This window comes from Lissotriton vulgaris, chromosome 2_2 (assembly GCF_964263255.1).
Source record: "Lissotriton vulgaris chromosome 2_2, aLisVul1.2, whole genome shotgun sequence".
Taxonomy (NCBI): Eukaryota; Metazoa; Chordata; class Amphibia; order Caudata; family Salamandridae; genus Lissotriton; species Lissotriton vulgaris.
In genome coordinates this window covers 104,170,101-104,191,600 of record NC_141688.1, presented here as the reverse complement: position 1 = coordinate 104,191,600, position 21,500 = coordinate 104,170,101, and the positions used below count along the sequence as shown (strand labels likewise).

General features: G+C 46.4%; 1 protein-coding gene across 1 annotated transcript in view; it reads right to left on the bottom strand.

Annotated features, from left to right (window-relative positions):
* The window catches only part of MINDY2 (MINDY lysine 48 deubiquitinase 2), a 562,341-nt gene extending 541,305 nt beyond the window's left edge, over positions 1-21,036 (bottom strand). Inside the window, exon 1 of the mRNA XM_086959375.1 lies at positions 19,880-21,036. Within this exon, the coding sequence (XP_086815501.1) occupies positions 19,880-20,938 (1,059 nt within the window). The 5' untranslated portion in view covers positions 20,939-21,036. The remainder of the gene's footprint in view (positions 1-19,879) is intronic.
* Between the last annotated feature and the right edge of the window lie 464 nt (positions 21,037-21,500).

Here is a 21,500-nt window from a genome sequence, read left to right as displayed (position 1 = left end):
AACTGGTCGCAATAAGATGCAGATCCCTGGGAACTCAAACTGATTTTAACTATGACATGAACTTTGGCAAATCTAGTGGGGTGGAGGCAAACGAAGATGGTAAAATGCCCTAGATACAATACAATCCCAGATAGAAGAAAATCTAAATTCTAGATGAATAGTTCTCGATGATAAGGTAGCACAACTAGATAAATTGTCTTCTAAATTATGTGCAACTATTGAAGAGGGCAGGGGGCTGATTGAGGACGGTACTTGTCTGTTGAGTGAGTTGGAGTGCAGAAGCATGGATAGCCAGAAAGTGATTAATGTTGCAGATCACACAACCCATCTAAGCCCCATTTTGATACAGGATGTCAGTACTGGGGTAGATGGACCGCTGGTAACCGATGGCAATATTGCCTCTGCACCCGCTGCAGTACTCACTACCAACAAAATACAACATATAAGGTTGCAAGGTAGAGAGGGGATCATACATAGCCCCAAGGGAACCGACTTGGTGCCAAATGAAGATATTCTAAGCCTACCACCTGCTGCATCTCCTTAAGTACTGGTATCATCGGGGGCCCCTGCCCTGAAAAGAGACCAAAAAGAATCCTGGCATAACCTTAGGAACAAAGTTGTCAATTGGCTCTGTAAATATAAGAAGTTCCACCCAAATAAAAGTGGGGAAATACTGATGGTGAGAAGGGTAGGGTGGGTAGGTGCAACACCAAAGATATTCAAGGGGATTGCATAATTGTCAACTTTAGATACCATCACACGGTCCGAACGATACTAAAAATTCATGAGGAGCTCTCTCTACAAAGCCCCGTGTTGCAAGCCTTACCACTGGGCTATTTTAATAGACCAAGTGGACGTAAGCCAATGTAAAATCTGGGAACACTAGGCTTTTTGGAGAGTCCGTTGTGCTCCTTAGAAACTCCAAACAGGTTTAAAGAATTCTCATCCCTAGAGGCGGTTGATTGACTTCAATCAATGCATACGGCTAAGGTAAAGGATATGGTAGACATAGATCCATCAATGGAGGGATGTTGTATGTGTATTCTAGATGGCGGGGATATACATCAACCTCAAATTCCCACCTTAAATCCACTATGTGGAATGTTGACACAGAAGGAAAGTAGTGGCATAGGGCCATATGTATCAACACATTTTCCCATAGACACAGAATGGGTAAAACCCTTTGATACATCTGGCGTATTGAACCTAGGGTAGCAGAAAATGTACTTAGTGTTGCTAGCGCTATTGGCCATTCTCTACCAAGCAGTGGTGTTATTTCAAACGGTCCCTCTGAGATCAAGCTTATATCATGGAACATAGCGGGAGTGGGATCAAATACATCTGACCCAGAATGGACCCACTATATAAATACTAGTGACATCTGTGTACTTCAGGAAACTTGGGCCACGAAATTCATACATAGGGTAGGATACAAAACTTATCAGATAGATGCAGTCCCATCGGTAAGGGGTCGACCCTCTGGAGGCCTTATCATTTGGGTCAGAGTGACTATTGAGATAACCATTAGTAAATTAAATATTGACTCCTTAGACATACTTGGAGTGAAAATAGTCACTAATGATAAACGGGTATTATACTTATACAATGTCTATAATAGACCATGTTCATCTTATAGGGAGTCACCCACAATCGAAATTTTGGACTCACTGTTAGACACATTGGACCCAGGAACAAGTAAGATAATATGCGGAGATTTGAATTGCAATTTCGAACCTATTGTAGGGTTGGATAAATTGCTAGAGGACGAAGACTGTGCCAATGGTATACCATCATTATCCAGTAGTGGGACAGTTGCCGGCACTGCCCTAACCCTCCAAATTACAAGGGTAATGGCAGGCCACGGGATGAGGGCCTGTAATGGGCACCTACCATCTGACAGCCCCAAAGACCAAACTTTTTTTAGACACAACTGCCAGAGCAAAATCAATTATACTATCCTATCTTCGGATTTATGGTTGTTTGCTGTAGATATGGAAATAAGAGAAAGAACAGATAGCGATCATCGCCCACTTGCAATTAGTTTTTCTAGAAGTCTACTATTGGGACAGAATGTCAAGGAGAGAACGCGGTATGTTACCCCAGACAATATTGTAGTTAGTAACAACCGTCGCGCAGTCAAATGGGCATATATACTAGAACAAGAAAAGTTAGTGGCAAACATTTACAGTTCCCTCACCAACACATTCGCAACATACAATATTGCTCAAAATGAACCCAGGATATTCTTAGACCTACATAAAACATTCTTTAATGAACTCCTGCTATTAATGACTAAAAGACCAAAAAAGAGGGCAGGAGCAAACGATTCCCAGTCTGTAGGTAAACCTTGGTTTAATAAAGAGTGCCGTACCGTAAAGTCAACTCTAGTCCAGGCGATAAAGAACAACAATGTATTGGCAGTTTGTAACCAGGGCCCTCCGCAGCGCCCCGATGCAGGGCGCAAACTGACCATGTGTGACCCCCCTCCCACCCCCCTCTTCTCTCCACAGCCCCCGCAACCCCCAGTATGGTCCCGAATTGAGAAATACAGCTGCGATGAAGAGGAAGAGTGTGGGCCCTTTAACTTGACCGATGGCCCGATGGAGGAGGAGCCCCGGACTCTGATAAAGGGCGGTGTCGATAACCCCCAGGTGTGTTACTACACCGGAGGAGCGGACAGTGAGAAGCAGAGCGGAGTGGCGGGAAGCAGCGAGGAGGAGTGGAGCAGCGGAGTACGGTGGATCAGCGAGGAGAGCGTAGCGGAGACGGAGGGACCAGAGAACAGGGAACCGAGAACAGACCAGTCACCCCGAGAACCAGCTGGGACCGAGGAGCCGTCGGGAGGAAGAGAAGAGAGTGGACCGGACGAAAAGGAAAAGCCCGGAGGCCAACACCACGAGCCGCTCAGCCGTACACCAGGAGGGGTACGGCTAGCAGAGGTGCGTAATCGCTTCCTGGGGTGGTGGAGAAAGAAAGGCAGACGCCTGACCTAGATAAAAGTAGACTCCCTTAACAGCCTGGGATTCCTGCCCTACAAACCCCCCCCCCCCTTACTCACGACTTACTGGTACTGGCACTGGGTGATTCCCTCACTTCCCCTACCCTGAGTGTTGCTACATACTCCGCTTGTATACCGATACACGCCTCTCTTCTGTTTCCTTTTGGTGTCGGGCGAGCGCGGACATAACGGAGCCACCGGGGCCCAGCAGAAGGAGGAGCCCCGTCCGGAGAAGGGAGGAGGGAGTACTCCGGAAAACCCGACAGGAACGCAGTTGATCGCCACGAAGAGGAGCGGCGCGAAAGACTTGTACTGATACCTTGCTGGAGAAAATAAAACCAGGCATAACCAAGACACGTCTCCTGCCCATTCTTAGTCCCGCGGTTACACAGTTAAAGAGACTAGGAAAGAATATAAGAGAGTGTTGGCTGATTCCAAATCGTGTTGGGATCAAGAAATCTGGTACAGTATGCGGTCAGCGGCCAAAATGAAGGACAACAAATTATTTGGGGAAATAGAGGCAAAAGGCAATAAAAAGGAGAAGGGTTCACGAGAGGTCTTTCTTGATGAGGCCACTTGGATTGATCATTTCACCAATTTATGATATCCCAGAGGGGGCTAAACTTTCGCAGGTTAAATATACACTGCCACTTTGTAGCTATCGAGAGTATGCCCATAGTCTTTGATCAGCAAGAGACCGAACTAGCTATTGCTTCGGTTAAAAATGGGAAGCCCCCTGGGCTTGATAAAATACCAGGTGATTTATTCAAACATGAACTGAATGTCTGGGTACCATATATAAATCACTTATGTAATGCTATCGCTGCTGGTGGCGAAATTCCAGACACCTGGAAAGGGCCGTAAATTATTACTATTTTTAAAAAGGGCGATAGAAATGACCCTGCTAACTATCGCCCAATAAGTTTACTAGACATAACACAAAAAATGTTTGCAAGGCATATTTTAAACCGCATTAATACATGGATGGAGGATGAGTTAGTGCTCACAAAATATCAAGCAGGGTTTAGAGCTAAAACAGGTACCATCGATCAGGTCCTAAGGTTCTGTTGTTTATGTTGGAAGTATGTCACCCTAAGAAAAGGCCACCTGTATGTAGCATTTGTCGACCTTCGGGCGGCGTTTGATTTAATCCCTCGAGAATTGTTATGGGAGACACTCAAATGCCAGGGGCTACCAGCTGACTTACTGAAGCTGGTCATAAAATTACATATGCACAATTATGCAAAGGTTAGGTGGGGTCTAAAACGGGGAACTATAACAATCTATATCAATCAAGAGGGGAGTTAGTCAAGGATGTGTGTTGGCCCCGACACTATTTTCCCTGTTTGTCAACGACATCCAGTCTTATATGGAGGCATGCGATAAGGACTCCCCAAAATTGGGGGGCGAACGGGTTTCGTCCCTCCTTTTTCCGAACGATCCAATTCTTATTTCTCAAACACCCCGGGGCCTACAGAATCTACTGAACAGGTTTCAGACATACTGCAGCTTAAAGGGCTTGGAGATTAATGTTAAGAAAACAAAATACATGGCTCTAAATGCCCATAAAAATTTTAGGAAAAATCTTACATTAAATGGACAAAAATTGGAATATGTCCAGAATTTTACTTATCTGGCCGTTTCTTTAGACTCGAAATTATCGTGGGGAAGGAAGATCGATAAAAGCAAAATCGTTTTTAAACAAAATTCCCTTCCGATATTAAAAATACATGGTAAAAGCCTGAACAAAGCAGTCACCCCCGCTCTAGAGATTTTTAAATTCAAAGTACAATCAGCTGTACTATACGGGGTAGAATTATTTAATTGATTTAATTTAATTGTGGGTTTATATAGCGCTAGAATCGACTCCCGGAGGAGTATCTCCGCGCTTCGACCGCTAGGGAACCCGTCCTGGCTCACCCTGAGAGATGGTCCCTGATGGGTATCTCTAAGGTGCGACCAAGCATCCCCGGCGGTCTGGGGGGGCCGTTGTGAAGATGAGGCCAGCTAATGCCCAGAGTTGACGAGTGTGGTCCCTGACTGGAGTAGGCACCGAGGCGAGAATTATCGATCCCGCTGACCCTGGTCCACGACCCTGCCGCGTCGGGAATTGAACCCTGGTCCCGGGCCGTCCTCTGCTTACGGGTCTGCCGCCTCTAACCAGGGAGCCACACCACTTCATTATGGGGACCAACGTGTAGAAACTCCTTTGAAATCAGAAAGAATAAGTTTTTGAGGGGGTTGCTAAAACTACCAGTAAATACCCAGTTGACCCCCCTTCTTTTGGACCTGAACATGAAACGCATGAGACCGCTGATGCTCTGGGTCAGATTGTGGACGACCGTAGAACTGCCTGACTATAAGGAAGGGCTAAAAGAAATTATGGATCTTGATTGCTGTAAAAAAGTTCATTGGCTTAAACATGTAAGATCCTGGTTGATAAAAATTGATCTACACACTTTTGGAATGAACCAGTATCCATGAACTTGTCCTCAAAGAAAATTTTGAAGCTATCATTCTGGTCATACGTGAGCTATGAGTTAGTGAATGTCAAAATACATGGATCTGTGACAAACAATTTTTTACTGTTCAAAGATATAGCGTCCTTTGAACCTTTTTTGGACGAGATTCACCCACCACTAGCAAAGTCAATCTATATGAAGTTCAGATATGGTACGCTTAGGAATGTTTGTGAACTTAGGTGGTCCAAGAGTAGTAGTAATTTATGTATCTTATGTGCAAACCAGATAAAGGAAGATGATCTACACATATTGCTTTTTTGCCCAAGTTATGCAATACCAAGGAAAAGATGGATATTGCCCCTTTGTCGTAACATAGGTTCTAGATCCTACAAAGAGGCTGGAAGAATCCTAAAGACTAATACCAGTCAGGTGGTAGTCTTTGGAGTTAGTAGATTCCTCCTGACCGTTAGTTTTATGAGAATGAAATTGGGTCTGAACCTTTCATACTATAGAATTTATATATCAATTGCATATCTCTATGTAATATGGTTGGAGATTTATGAATTAGAATACTATTAACATTTATATATGTCATAACTGTCTTACATGATTGATCCTCAGATTTTAAGTTTAAAAAAAATACGTTTTTAAAATGTACGCCCTTTAGCTTATATTTTATTTAGCTTGTATTTTTTAACTATTTAAATGTTTTAACACTATTATCCGCCCCCGGAAACGGTGACTGGGACATAAATGATATGAAACGTCTATGAACTAATAGCCCCGCTATGTGACACTATGATCTATCTATTGTATAGTTTATGTTTTAACTGTATTATGATTGTAATGTATTTTATGCATCTTTTATGATATTAAACGTATCAAAATAAAGATTTATTGATTGAAGTATTGTACAGCCAATTTCTAAAATCTGTCTAGCTGATAATCCTTCAAACTATCGGTTAACTGCTTTAACTAATGTGGAAGCTAAGGTTTTTGCTTCCTGATTATTGGTCGAGTTGGAAGATTGGGCAGCACCACAGAAAATATTCCCAATTAACAAGTTGGGATTTCTTAAAGGCTAAATCGACAATTACTAATTTGCTGATCCTTACTTTATTAGCAGAGCAGGTTGTTTATAAAAAAAAACAAAAAAAAAACGATGTTTTACAGATTTGAAAGCTGCATTCAATTCAGTTCCACAACTATTATTACGGCAAAAACTTGCTGGATGGAGTATTCTCCAAAAGTTGCTTCAAGCGATAATACTCCTGTATCCAAATACTTGGGTTCAGGTTAAGTTAGGTGATGGTTTTAGTTTGTCATGTAAAATCAAAACTTGTAATGGTCTTAAACAAGGCTGTGTACTTTTCCCCTGCCTTTTTAATCCTTTTACGCAGCACTTTGAATCTGTTAATGTCCACCCTCCCAAACTTGCTGATGACCATCTTAAATATCTTCAATATGAGGACGATACGATATTGAGTCAAACTCCAATAAGTTTAAAAAGATTATTTGCAACATTTGATGATTAAATTTGAGATAATGGCTTGGAGCTGAATGTCAAGAAAACTGAAAATAATGGAAATTGGCCCAGTGAAGTTTAAGACGAGATCTGAAGAGCAAGAGGACTATGCACCTTGTACCGACACTACCTCACCTGTGACCTACCTCATGTTTTTGACCTACCTATGTAACTACGCACCTTGTACCCAACTACCTCAACTATTACATTGTATTACTCTATCACCCCCGTGTCCTGTAAAGCGCTCTGATATCTGCAAAGATCTTGTTCGCGCTATATAAAACTTTCAAAATAAAAAATAAAATAAATAAGAGGTGGGCCAATGAAAGCTGTGAAGACATACATATTTAGGCTTTGTATTTGATAAAGTCCTGTTTAAAAGCTATTTTAATGTTTTATGGGCAAAAATATCATCTTTAATCTATGCTTTTAAATGTCTGTGTAAATCATTGAGATGTCAATCATACGAACACCTTCTTAAAGTCTTGAGAGCCAAGCTACAGCCAACTATTTTCTTACGGGTTGCCTGTCATCAGGGGGAACAATGCTAAATTATTGGATTCATTAGTAATTAAGGCTTGTAAATCGATCTTTGGAATTCCTAGGTCAATAGGCTATGCCGAAATTCATTTGGAGCTTGGTTTCCAAATACAGTCCATGGTGGTGCAAAGTTCATTTTTAAAATGTATGTATTCCCTGTTTTTTATCAGATCCTGGCCCCCTAGCAAATAATGGCTAGTGTGAAATAAATCACTCAGTTTATACAGGCGCTTGGAGATCCTACATTTTTTTTTTTTTTAAACCTTTATTATATCTTCACATCTTTACACAGCATGTCGCCTACAACCCCGAAGGGCCGGCCGCTAATCTTGAGTATCACATCGGAACGACAGCCTTAAGTAACTACAGTGCATACGTTGAAAAAGTCAGTTTAGTAAGGGTCCCCGGAAGAATTGGTGAAGGACAGAAGCAAACGTTTCATACAGAATAGATGAGGTTTTCATTTTCTATTTTAACAAACAAAAAGAACAACCAAACATCGGGAAATCACAGTGCGATCATTGTTAACGTATATTGCTAGATAGATACGGGATTGTACCTGGAATATGACAAAGCCTTTTTTATCCTGGAATTAACGCAGGGCGTAAAGAAAGCAACGCCCCCCCCAATCCCTCCTGAAGGACCCCACCCCACAGTAAACCACCCTCATTCCAACCCTTCATCATCATCCGAGTCTATTGGGTCATCCTCTGGCAGCGGGTCGCAGATGTCGCCCCGGTAGGTGTTCCACGGGGACCAGACCTTGTTCCACTTGCCAGGACAGGCCCGGCTTAGGTATACCGCCCGTTCTGTAACCATCGTTCTGTCCATGTTTGTGCACCATTGTGATGTTGTCGGGAGGTCTGCCACCCCCCAGCGCTGCGCAATGTCTCGCTTTGCTACCATCGTACCCAGTGTCACCCAAAGGCGGCCATACCGGGACAAATCTGTTGGTTCCCATACATTGAGGAGGCACCGTCGTGGCTCCGGCAGTACCGAGACCTCCAGCACCTGAGATATAGTGCGCATGACCTGACGCCAGTAGTTGTGTATGCGTGGGCAATCCCAGAATGTATGGAAGAATGTGCCCTCCTCCCCGCAGCCTCGCAAACAAAATGGGTCTGGGGTTCGGTGTATGCGGTGTAGTAGTGTTCTAGTGTAATATGTTCTGTGGAGGACTTTAAGCTGAACTAGCCGCATCCTGGCCGATATACCCGCCTCCTTAGGGGAAGCCAGTGCCTCATTCCACTCATGCTCATCAAACGCGCCCACCTCTTGCTCCCATTTTTCCTAGAGGGGCATCAATGGATCTGGAGAGTTATTTAGGAGCTTCCGGTATGTGAGGGTGGTTGCCTTCTCTACCATGTAGTCTGTCAGGAGGCGATCCTCCAGCGGGGAGGACTCAGGAAGAGTCGACCCAGCCGGGATGGCCGAGAGTAAGGCGTGGCGGATTTGCACATATCGGTATGTCTCGTGCGGTCCCAGATCATAAATCTCTTTCAAACGGGCGAAGGTGATGACATCCCCTCGCTCCCACATGTCCCCCACCGTGGAAATTCCGATGGAATCCCATCGGGAGAACCCCTTACTGAACCGAAGATTGCCCAGAGCACGCGTGTCCCAGAGCGGAGTGAGTTTAGTTAGTGTGCCTTTCCATCCCAGTGCAGCGGTGGCTGCATGCCAAGTGGCTACGGTGAGCCTAGTGGGGCCCACAAGCGATCTGAGCTTCCTCCGATCATAAAGTGGGGCTAGTATGTTATTGGTGCCCAACTGAGCCCTGTCTGCTTGGAACGCCGGGTTGGATTGCAGTGCATGTAGCCACTGGTTTATGGGCCTGAGTTGTGCTGCCCAGTAATATAAGTGCAGGTTCGGGAGTGCAATTCCGCCCTCGTACCAGCTTCTGCAGAGTTTGGCTTGGGCTATGCGCGCAGGGCGATTGCCCCATAACAATCCGGAGAGCACTGCTGCAATCTTCCTGAAGTATCCCGTTGTCACCGGGAATGGAGTGTTATCCAGGATGTACAGGAAACGGGGTAGGGACTTCATCTTAAACAAAGCGGCTCTCCCCAGCATCGTTAACCCAGAAGCCTGCGTCTTGTTTGAGACGATCCAGTGGCGGTAAGAGGTTTAACCTCTTGTACTCGGAAGGGTCTCTCGTGATGTGAATGCCTAAATATTTAAATGAGGAACCGGCCATCCGCAGGGGGCAGTCCGGCCCAAGTGGTGGGGGGTCTCCTGCCAGTACATACAACTCCGACTTGTTCCAGTTGATGGTGTAGCCTGAAACTTCGCCGTGGTCGTTACAGAGATGTAAAAGGGCTGGTACGACACGCTCAGGGTCTGTTAGGTACACCAGCATGTCGTCAGCATAGAGAGATATGCGGTCCTCCCATCCCTCCCTCCATTGAATCCCCTTGAGGAGGGAGGTAGTTCTGATGCGGATAGCCAGGGGCTCTAGGGAGAGTGCAAAGAGCAGGGGGGAGAGAGGGCAGCCCTGCCTGGTGCCACGGCCAAGCGGGAACGTGCGTGATATGTGGCCATTCGCCACCACGTGTGCCACCGGTGCTGTGTAAAGTAACTTTATCCACGAGATAAAGTTCGGGCCAAATCCCATGTGTGCGAGGACTTCAAAGAGGTAGGCCCACTCCACCAAGTCAAAAGCCATCTTCGCATCTAAAGCCAGTATAGCAGCACTATCGTCAATGCAATCCGCCCTTGCCAGCACCCAGTGTACCCATCTAAGGTTGAGCGCGGTGTTTCTGTGGGGCATGAATCCTGACTGGTCCGGGTGGATAAGGTCAGACAGGTGTGGCATTAGGCGGTTAGCCAGGAGTTTTGCTAAGATTTTACTTTCCGCGTTTAGCAGAGAGATAGGGCGGTAGGATGAGCACTCCTCTGGGGGTTTACCGGGCTTAGGGATAGCCACGATAGTGGCCGTCCGTTGGTCCAGCGGGAGCATCCCTTTTTCCCGACATTCCACATACATTTTAAGTAAGTGCGGGCAAAGAGAGTCAGCGCGTGCCTGGAACCACTCAACCGGAATGCCATTTGGCCCAAGTGCCTTGCCGGGTCGGAGGGCCCCAATGGCCGTCCGAAGTTCATCGATGGTAAACGGTGCCTCTAGCTCGGCTACGGCCTCCGGCTGCAGCAACGGGATATCTATATTGCTTACTGCACATTGGGCCGCAATCAAGGTCACTACTCGTTCGGGGGTATACACTTTTTCAAAGTGGGATGCCAACGCCTCTACCACTCGATCAGGGTCGGTTAGCATCCTGCCATTGCCGTCCTTCACCTGCTGAATCCCCCTGGAGCTACCCCCTCTTCTATCGAGCCAGGCCAGCATCTTCCCTGCCTTGTCCCCCACATCATATACCCGGTTCTGTGTGTCGGTTATATGTCCCTGTGTCGTGAGGCGTGCATGGTCTGTGTACAATTGCTGGTGAAGTGTGAGGGTGTGTGCCGTATCAACCGTGGGGTCTGCTTCGTGGGCATTAGTGGCGTCGCGCAGACGGAGCTCGAGGGCAGAGTGTTCAGCTGTCTGTTCCTTTCTGTGTGTTGCTATAGAGCCTATCGCCTGTCCCCGCAGCACTGTTTTATAGGCCTCCCAGAGGATCTCAGCAGAGGCCGCAGTTGGCTCATTTTCCGTGAAGTAGTGCTCCGTGGTCTTTTGAAGGGCCTTCCTGATCTTCGGGACTTTAAGGTAGGAGGCATGGATGGGGTATATGCGGCGACGGGACCGTGTCCGTGAGGTAACAGTGAGAGTCAGTGGTGAGTGGTCGGAGATGCCTCGAGGGTGTATATCTACCTCATCTACACGCTGTAGCCCATCCCCTAAAGCCAAGAAGTAATCAATGCGAGATAGGCTGTTGTGAACTGTGGAGTGGAACGTGTATTGCCGGACCATCGGGTGAACGTGGCGCCAAACATCCACCAGCCCCAGTGCCTCTAGAAACCGCCGAAACCGGGAGGGGCCCCCCGGCAGGGCGGTCGCCGGAAACTTGTCAAGCTGCGGGTCTGCAGCCGCGTTGAAGTCCCCACCTATGAGCATGTCCCCCTCCGGGAGGGTCAGCAGGAAGTCTCCCAGGGCCGGTAGCATCACTGAGTGTAGGGAAGGTGGGATGTAAACTGAAACCACTGTTAATGGGCGACCGTCCCACTGCCCTGCCACCGCCGCAAAGCAACCCTGTGTGTCGGTTTTAGTACTAAGGGTGATGAAGTGGGAGGATTTCTTAATCAATATGCCCGTGCCCCGTGAACCAGTAGAAAATTCGGAGTGGACCAGCATTCTATACCCTCTTCTGTCCAAGGCCTTGGTAGCGCCACCCACCAAGTGGGTCTCCTGCAGGAGTATTAAGTCTGGTTTGTAGCGTTTAACCTCGGACAAAACAAGGCAGCGTTTTACCTTATCACCCAGGCCTCGCACATTCCAAGCAAGAAGTCGGAGAGTGGAGCCGCTTGTCTGCGTTTCATCCACCCTCGCGGCATTGAGCTGTTCACCCGCCATCGTCATTGATCAGACACACAGTTTGTCTATATAGAACCAATCGCACTAGAAACATTTCAATAACAGTCAAAGCACACTGTACAGTTCGAGATCGACTTTGTGAATTTCCCATGAAAAAGAACCCCTCCCCCCCCACCCCCCCCGTCCCTTCCCACCCTGCCTCCCTGCCAAACGGACCTGCAACTGCCCACCACCCCAACTCAGCAGAGTGCTTATCCCATTCCAAAAACAGAGTACTTGCGCGTCAGGGGAGAGTGTCCCCCAAAGCAGGCGGTCCCTCTGCCGCCCTCGGGATGTCCAGGCCAGCGTCCATGAACGACGAGAACAGCCATCCTTATGGGAGAAAGCCAGAGTCCATCACGTGCGGGTTTCTTTCGTCCCCAGCGGCCCCAGAGCGTTCCTGTGATGGCGACTCGCTCGCACTTCCCCTAGCCGAAGACTGCGAGCCCGGTCGGCCGTCGTCTTCGGGTCTGTTGCGGCGACGATTAGAAGCGCGATCCACCGTGCGCCATCCCTCCAGCCAGTCTCTCGCTGACTCCGCAGAGTCGAAAAACCAGACCTTCTTGTCGGCCACCACTCTCAATCGGGCCGGGAACAACATGGAATATGGCAATTCCTGTTCGCGAAGCGTTTTCTTCACCTCCAAAAAAGTTCTCCTCCTGCGGGTGACCTCTGCTGTGTAATCCGGGAAGAAGGATATACGAGAGTTCTGAATTTGGATAGGCGGTGCCACCCTGGCTGCTTGGAGAATAGTGTCTCGATCTCTAAAATTGAAAAGTCTTGCCAGGATGGGACGCGGGGCAGCTCCGGCGTGGGTGTCCCGCCGGGCACCCGATGAGCACGCTCCACTGTAAAGAAATTGGAGAGCCCCTTCGGGGCCAGCTGGGTCTTTATCAGGTCTTCTACGTATAAGTCCATGGCCCCTTTCGTCTCCGATTCCGGGACCCCCAAAATGCGGACGTTGTTGCGTCTGGAGCGCCCCTCATGGTCATCCAACTTGCTTTTCAGGAGTTTGTCTGCTTGCAGCTTTTCCATAGCCACCTGCAGGTCAGAGACATCCTCTATGAGCGATTTAGCCACTACCTCCACTTGTTTCACTCTTTCGCCCATCTTCTGGAGGTCGGCTCTTATAAGGGTCACTTCGGTAGCAGTCGAGCCCACTGTTGCCTGAACTTGTTCCAGGGCACGCAGGACATCATCCAGAGTAGCCTTTTTTGTCCCTTCATTGTCCGTGCCCTTGCCAATGGACTTGCGCTGCTCAGGCTGAGCGGGTGCCTGGTTGTCGTAGGCGAATTTGCCGAGTTTCGCCTGAGCGGCGGTTTGCCGCGGCCCTTTCCCCGCCATTTTGGCTCCACGGCGAGGCACTTTCTGTGGTGAGGTGAGCAGATCGTCCGCAGCCGATCGTGCCGATGCGGCCGTTCAAGAGGTTCAGTTCGGAAATAGGCCAGTGATCGCTGTCGATGTTGTGGTGTTTCCGGCAGCAGCGTACCCGATTCAGCCCCGGCAGGCCAGAGCAAGATGGCGGTTGTTGCGCAGTAGGTCACGGGTCTTGGCCGAGTGCCGTTGTGGGGCACTGCTTCGTAGCGCCACTGGATAGGAAACGCTGGAGATCAAGTGTTCGAAGGGGAACCGCCGGTTCGGTGATTCGCTGGTGTCGAGCGATGTCGTCAGCGGGCACTTCCGGTCGATCGTGCCGAGGAGGGTCTACTTCCGCCCGGCCAAGGGCTCGACTCGGCACCGCGGCTGCACTCGTGTCACTAAGCCCCTCGCTTGTGAAGGACTAAGTTGAGGTTTCGTCCTGTTTCCGGGGTCCGAGAGCTCCCAATTTTCTCCTGCGGTTGCCGTTCGGTCGCCGCACCCAGGACACCCCGTCTGGGTCGATTAGTGAACGGATAGGCATGCGGATTGTTGTGGGAAGCCGCCTTGCTACGGGAGCCTCTCTAGGTTGCTGCCGCCATCATCGGCTGCTAGCCACGCCCCGAGATCCTACATTTTAACATTTTCCAGGCTTTTGACTTGCATTCAGGATTCCCAGAAATGACAACGCTTAGCTCTAAACAGTTCTTAAACAAAAAGATTAAAATGAACTCATGCGTTGAGAATAAAGAAACATTAGTGGCAAAAAAACATGCTTGGTCAGTGATTAATCCCCATCAGATTTCCCAAATACAGACCTATTTGACTGCTTACTTTCCAGTCCACATGATGGATATATTTTTAGAATTAAGGCTTGGTAAATACCCCACACTAAGGAGGGCATGATGATTTGAATATAACACTGGACAACCAGTGAATGTAAACTGTGTGGGTGGCCACCTGAAACGTTCTTGCATATTGTGTGTGCCTGTCCAAAATTCTTAACCCCTTGCGTGCGGCGGGAATTCCCCGCCCATGCTGACTCCGCCTTGCGCGGCGGAGTCATGACGGAACGGTTCCGTCATCAGCACAGCTCACCCGTAGCTGATGACGGAACCGCTCCGTCATCAGCATGCAAGGGGTTAAAGTACACCATACATTATAACCTTTATTTCTTAAAGCAGGGTGAGATCTGCTCGTCAAACTCTCATTCTATGCCTAGCTAATGTTTCTATTCCATAGATTTTTCAGATGATAAAGTTTTTAACAACTGTTGAAAATATGCTGGCATCTGTAGCTTAGATTTGTCTGTATAAGCTCTTTAAAGGATTTTTAGGATCAGATAATAGAAGGTCACTCGTTCCTAAGCACTTGACACTTTGAAGTTTTAGCAGTTGTGTCTGAGCTGTTTGAATTTAATACACTTATTGTTTTCCTATTTCAGAGATTTTAGCTCAATATTTGTATGTTTTAGTATCAAATAATGTATTTAAAAGTATTCTCAAGATAATTAATCTATATGGATTTTTCTGTACATGAGTAATGTATTGTGAAGTGCTATTTTTATGAATTAGACAAAGTTATTACACATTAAGCAAATTGCACAAAGGGCACAACAATAACAAAATAATCATTGAGTAATGGGGCTACGCCACTGTAAGGGAATACCGAAGAGCTTCAACACAAAAATGAAAGAACTTATTACAAATGATTTCCCTGATCAGCCCCTGGAAGAAAAATAATATAACAAACCTCACAAAAAAAATCAAACGGAAAGGTATCAATGGAAAAAATTAATTTTATTACAAAGAGCAAACAAAATTAGCGTCAAGGCTCATATAAACAACATAATACAGAAACAAAAGAATGTGGTATAAATTCACAATTAACAACATAAAAAGACCAGACATCAATAGATCCTATTCGTAGGAGGCCATATAGGACAGAGCAAAAGCACTTAACTACAGCAAATGAGAAATATCTTCCTTTTAATTCTGCATCGGATGCAGAGATCTCAACTGGGGGGAGGGGGAAATCGCTTTTTTAACTCTACTCTATCACTTTTCTGGTGTAGGACAAATTGACTTAAATCCTTTTTCACCCAACACCAGAAACTCAGCAAAGGTGAGAATAGTCTGGTCACTGAGACGATAATCAACCATCCCTGTATCTTAGCATTCTTCACAGTGTCTTCCAAGGAGGGTGGTCATAGTTTATAGGCTCCTTGTGGGATCTTCCTACCAAAAGAAGCACTAAATCCACTCAGTTCATCTTTCACGCCAGTTTCCCTTGCATCCTTGCACCAGGCGGACAGCAAAAAGCAAAATCGCACAGGCAGCTCAGGTATGTTGGCTGCTCATCATTACAATCTGTGAGCTCTCTGCTTCTCAGAATGTACTGGTCGCAGATTCAGATGAGACCACCTCTACAATGTCCACTAAAGGATAGTGCTCACAACCCAGGTTTCTGGTAGAGAGCTGGTGCCATCTTGGATTGGGGATAAGATTTTTTTTTAAATAATCAAGTGGCCCAGTTGCTACTATGAGGGTTTCAGCTAGCAATTTAGGTCAATGGAAGGTTCTAAAGCAAGAATACAGGGCCTTTATTTTTGGTTGAGAGTTGCGCCTTGTGAATAGACATGTGTAAAGAAGGGTAAAATAGACATAAGTTACTTACATAGTGCGCTCTAGGTGGGGTAGCTGATTTAGGTTTTAGTGGCTCTTCTGTGAACTAAAGTACTTTTATTCATTAAGAACTATGCATCTACCTTGCTAAATATATTAATGCATGGCCTAGGTTTAAAAAAAAAAAAAGTATATACATTAGAAGCCAACGCGTAGGTCATTCTCTTTGTATGTCCCCCTGCACTTTGCTGTTGGCTTCGTAACTATGAGGCTTGCTGTAACAACTAAATAAAGCCTATCGTTGCCAGGACCTATTTGTATCATCCTTCTGTATCGCCCTGATATTGTGTGGAAGTTTTGAGGAAAAGGCAGTTGCTGGAAGCCTGTGTGGACATATGCGCAAAAAAGAATGTATATCTTTTGCTCATTTCAGATTTGGTTTCTGTATATAATAATTAATACAGGTTTTTTTCCAAGTTATGATTGTTACATGTTATATTTTGCCTTAAAGGGGGGTGGGGGAGGGAGTAGAGGAGGCACCTCAATGTCTCCCCCAGGGCTGTGCAGGTCGGTGGAGCAGTCCACAGGGGTCTAGGCCATAAGAATGCAGGGGGTTATGGTTAAACAAGAGTGTATATTGGATATGGGACTACCTCTGTTGTTGCGACTTCAAACACAGGAGGCTGCCAAGTATGCTGTGTGGGTCACACGCCTATCCCTTTTGTATTTTAAGTTATTGGGGTCGCTGGGTATGGGGATATTTTCTGGCCATGAGCAATTTGTCTTGCGCAGCTTTTATTGGATAGGACAGAGGGCGTAGGTTTGTTCAATGTTTGTCGCTGTAGGTAGGACTGTGGAAGGCATAAACAGTCAATGGATGATAGCATAGGGTTGGATTATTACGAGGCAGGTGAATCCAGCTGGGAGGAGAGGCACATGATGATTACGACCTCGCTAGGGAGGAAGGGATGATAGTCAAGGCCATGATGCAGGGGAAAAGGTCAAGGGGAAGCAGAGTTTAGCGTATTGGCAAATGCTTCAAGGCTTCGGAAAACTGCTAGAAGGGGGTGACTTGTTCAGTGTTTGGGGGCGGTTTAAGGGTGGGGAAGTCTGTTTTGTGATTGGATTAGTGAGACACTGGTTTATTAATATGAACTTCGCTCAAAGGCCCGTTTTGTTAAAGTGGGTTTTTCTACTTGAGTGGTGCGAACCGTGGTTATATTGTGAGATCCAGTCTGAATCAGAATTCCATAGTTGATGGGAGGGTGGTGGTTGTGAATATTCTGTTTCACACACAGACCTATCACCTTTAAAAAAATGTACTGTGTGAGAGAGGATGAGCGGCCATGGAGGTCTGATCCACGATGCACAACCAGTTACTGCCCACGAAGCTTTATTGGGGCGGGCCTGATGTATGGAATTGGGGTTTCCGCTAAGCACTGTCTCAGCACCCATTTCTGACACACAAAGTCATCTGTAGCAGTCTCCCATATCCATATATAGCACGGGAAGCTGCTCCAGAAGTCATAAAGGATGGTATGTGTTGACAAACTTCACACACAACATGTAAAACTCCATTTGGTCGAAAGATTTCCAGCACACTCTCTGGTCACTGTATGTTCTTGTGAAGAGCTCTGATACTGTATGTGCTAACAGTTTTGCCTCTGCTGTTCAGCCCCTTTCCTGCATGGTGTGGTATATGTTGAATTATGCAATATATGCAAAGAAAGCAGAAATGATTAAGAGGTATATACTGTATAAAACTATACAATGAGCAATTGAAGTATCAAACATACGTTTTTTCAATATTAAATTACATAGGAATTCTAATTTATTTTTTCAATACTAATAGCTCTTAGAAAAGCCTTGAATCATGTCACAACCACTTAGTCCCGGTATAGAGTTGTCAACGTTTCGGTCCCAAACAGAAACCAATCAGAAAGACCATCCTCAGGACACTGTCTGTAAACAATGAAGGTGGATCTTTTGAGAAAGAATTATAGGAATATACAACTGTACTAAATAAGAAAACAATATTAGATAACTTGCCATCTACAGAATACACCCTTGCTTTTATAACTGAGATTTCATAGCTGGGTTACGTGATTGTTACATCACTCAAGCCTCTTCTATATACTATTATGGAATTCAATTATCGCTGTGTCCTTACTGGTGTGCATTGTCTAATGTGGCTGGTCATATCCCTCTAAAATCATTTCATAATTATTCAATTTAGTACTGAAGAAAACAAAATTAGAACTCCTATGTAATTGACTACTGAAAAAAAAACTTGATTAAATTGCTCATTGTACATGCCGTTAAGCCTCTTCATCAATTGAGCATTCATTCGATATATTTATTTTCCCCCAAAAAAATATGCGTATATAATGAAATTGATTGTGGATTGGAAATTATGCGACCAATCTCATAAATTTTTAGATTTCATTACACAAAATAATTCCTTCAGAAGTTCCCTTGTTGATGTTGTTCTAGAGCACTTTCACTGAGGGTAATTTTAAGTGCGCTAGTGTTTTTATAGTAGTGGTTGTGTTATATGTCAAGAATACACTATTTTCAAATCTGAGAGCGTACAATCTTTCAATGACAGTTACTCACCTTTGCTAGGTCGCTCACTTATAGGGTTACAACTTGCACGATGTAGTCAGGACATACAATGTTGTGCGTGTTTTTACAACTCGTTGCCTTCATCTTTATTAGTCCAGTTGGTTTGATTGTAGCAAACCAAACCTAGAACTTTTAGAATTAATAAGGTTGTCAAAAGAGAGCCAAAGAGCTGAAACATATTTTCCTAATAACAGTTGGTAAACCTGCTGCCCTTTTTTTTATTTCATAGTTGCATAGGGTACAGCTCTTCTAATAATTATGCTCTTTAGATCACACCCCATAATAAATATTATGACATTTTACGACACCCATGTGTCTGGCGCACGGATGCCTAATTGTGCCTGTCTTGCTCTATAACTGGTATTATAATATTGTAATTGTATTTATGTAGGTCTTGCACCCCTTACGAGGCATTTAAGAATTTTGCGCCGGCAGAAAGCTGCTCCGGAACCTAAGGATAATGTTTAATTCAGTGGTTATTGAGATTAGTTACATGCTCTCAAGGAAACCATGCATGTATTTACTTCAGGTTCTTTTTTGTACATTGATGGGAGTTCGGCGTGATCATTATTGGAGGAGATGGGTTTATAGGAGTTCATGCATATGGCTGGTAGGATTCATAAATGAGCTAGATGGGATTAGATACTGTTAATTGTCAAGGGTATGACTTTCAAAGCAGTGATCTTTGGACTGCGGTATGGGCAGGGCACTTGCAAAAATACAATAATAGAATACAAACATTTAATAACAATAGCAATGAAGGCAAAAAATGCATGTGATTTGGAGAACGTTTTGAGTGTACACCATTTTTTCTTTGCAAAGAGATTGGAATTGTGACTTTTTGAGACAGCATGCAATCTGATGGTGCAATCCAGCATTAATTTAGAATCTACAAAATACATAATTCTGACCCATCTAAGGCAAAAGTAGATCTTCAGCCTGCAACCCAAAAACATTTTTCAAGCCAAGCTAAATATACCATTTGCAGTGTTTGTTCCTAGTCCACATAGTTTGGGGTGCTTTTGTTAATTCATCAAGACTCTGGGTGTTCAAGTGTTTTTCATGAAGGAGATTGTGTGCCACATGGACCATCAGTAATGGTTATAATAAGCTAAGACTGTCGACCAGTTGGGCTGACTCCCTAAAATTCAGAGGGGCCTTAACTGACTCCAGGCCTGTGCGGCTGTGCCTAAGCGGCTTGTAAATCTAGAAATCTGGACAACACTAGGCTGTGCCCCTTACCTTCCAGGTCAAAAGCAGCACATTGATGATGGCCAGCAGAGGACAGGGTCCGTTTTCATTCTGGGTAACAATTGGAGTCTTCTGCTCCTTCCACAGTAACCACTTGATGTGATAGACTGACTGCCCAGTGCCGCGCTCCCGCCCCGCCGGCTCCTCCAGACCCTCGCTGACACTGAGGTCCGAACTTGGGTGGGAGTGCAGGTGGGAAGATGACTCTTGGGAGTCCAGGCTGGGAGAGGTGGCTACAGGGGGAGAGCTGGAAGAAGGAACTTTATGTGGGGAGCTGGGAGAGGGTCCTCCGGGTGTGGAGGTGGGGTTTGGGGACTCACGATGACAGTCGGACGAAGAGACCCCGGGTGGCAAGAGGGTGGGTAGGGGAGCCACAGGCAGGGGCGTCAATAATACATGTGCAGAGAGTAGGTGGCTGGGCGGGGCATCTCCGGGTTCCAAGGGGTTTGGCGAGGAGGAGAGGGAGGGCAACGTGAAGGGTGGCGACAAGGGGTTGGGCAAGGCAGGCTTGGAAGCAGGCAGGGAACCTGACGAAACAACCGTCGGGGGTAGGGGTATGCGAGGACAAGCCTCGGAGAACAGGGGGGCTTGGAAGGCAGTCTCTGCAGACTGAGAGGTTTCAATAGTGGTCTTGGGCTCTAAGTAGCTATTCTGAGAGGCCGCAGGTGGAGACGGGGTGTGAGAGTCCTCGTAGACGGGCAGTGGGCCAGCCCCGAGGGGAAGGGAATTGGGAGAGGCGGCGCTGATGTTCAGCGAAGAGGCCCCGGACGGGGGGCTGTGCTCGGAATTGTCCGGGGCTTCTTCGAGCTCCCGCTGCCTAGGGAGCAGGGAGCCGCCGCTGGCCTCAGGGCTCCGAGGAGGTGCCCAGTCCGGGGGTCCGGGACATTGTGCTTCGGGGGGCTCCCCCTGTGAGGGTGCGCTGATGGGGCCGCCCTGACTGTCGTCACAAACGGGTTGCGGCTTCCATGGCTGGGTGCTCATCCTCTCCTCCGGGATGTGGGCAGCTATTCCTCCTCCTCCAGCCGAGTCCGCTGCCTGCTCGCTCTCCATGCGGCTGCTCTGAAGCTAAAAAATGATCCACGTCTACCTAGAGAACCGAGGCTACTCCGTGGTTTGCAGTGAACCCACCATGACAGTGGGCCCTCCTCTCTGACGTCACCACGGATCGACGTCTGCGCCGCCATGACAGCGTTTCCTCCCCTCTCTGACATCACCACCGATCTTCGGCTGCAGCCTGAATCGGCGTCCCAGCGTGACGTCACCACATTTTAACGCCTGTCTTGTGGCTAACTTCTCGCGGCCGTCACCACGCCCACCTGCTGAGACAGCCAAAGTGAATAGTATTATTGCCCTCTGACTGTTGCATGTTTCTTATTGCTCATGCAGTGTAATTGGAGTGCATAGCTGCCAAGGTTTTAGATTTGCTTATGTGTGATATTTTCATAATTTCCGTGTAAGTATGAGGGACATTCAACGACTATGAGTGACACTTCATCGCGAGGAAAATCATTCAATGACCACGAGTGAAACATATGAATAACAGAAATAACACCCATTTGAGCAACGAAAAACTCTTAAGAAAATCTTAAAACTGCTGAAAAGCACCAGAAAT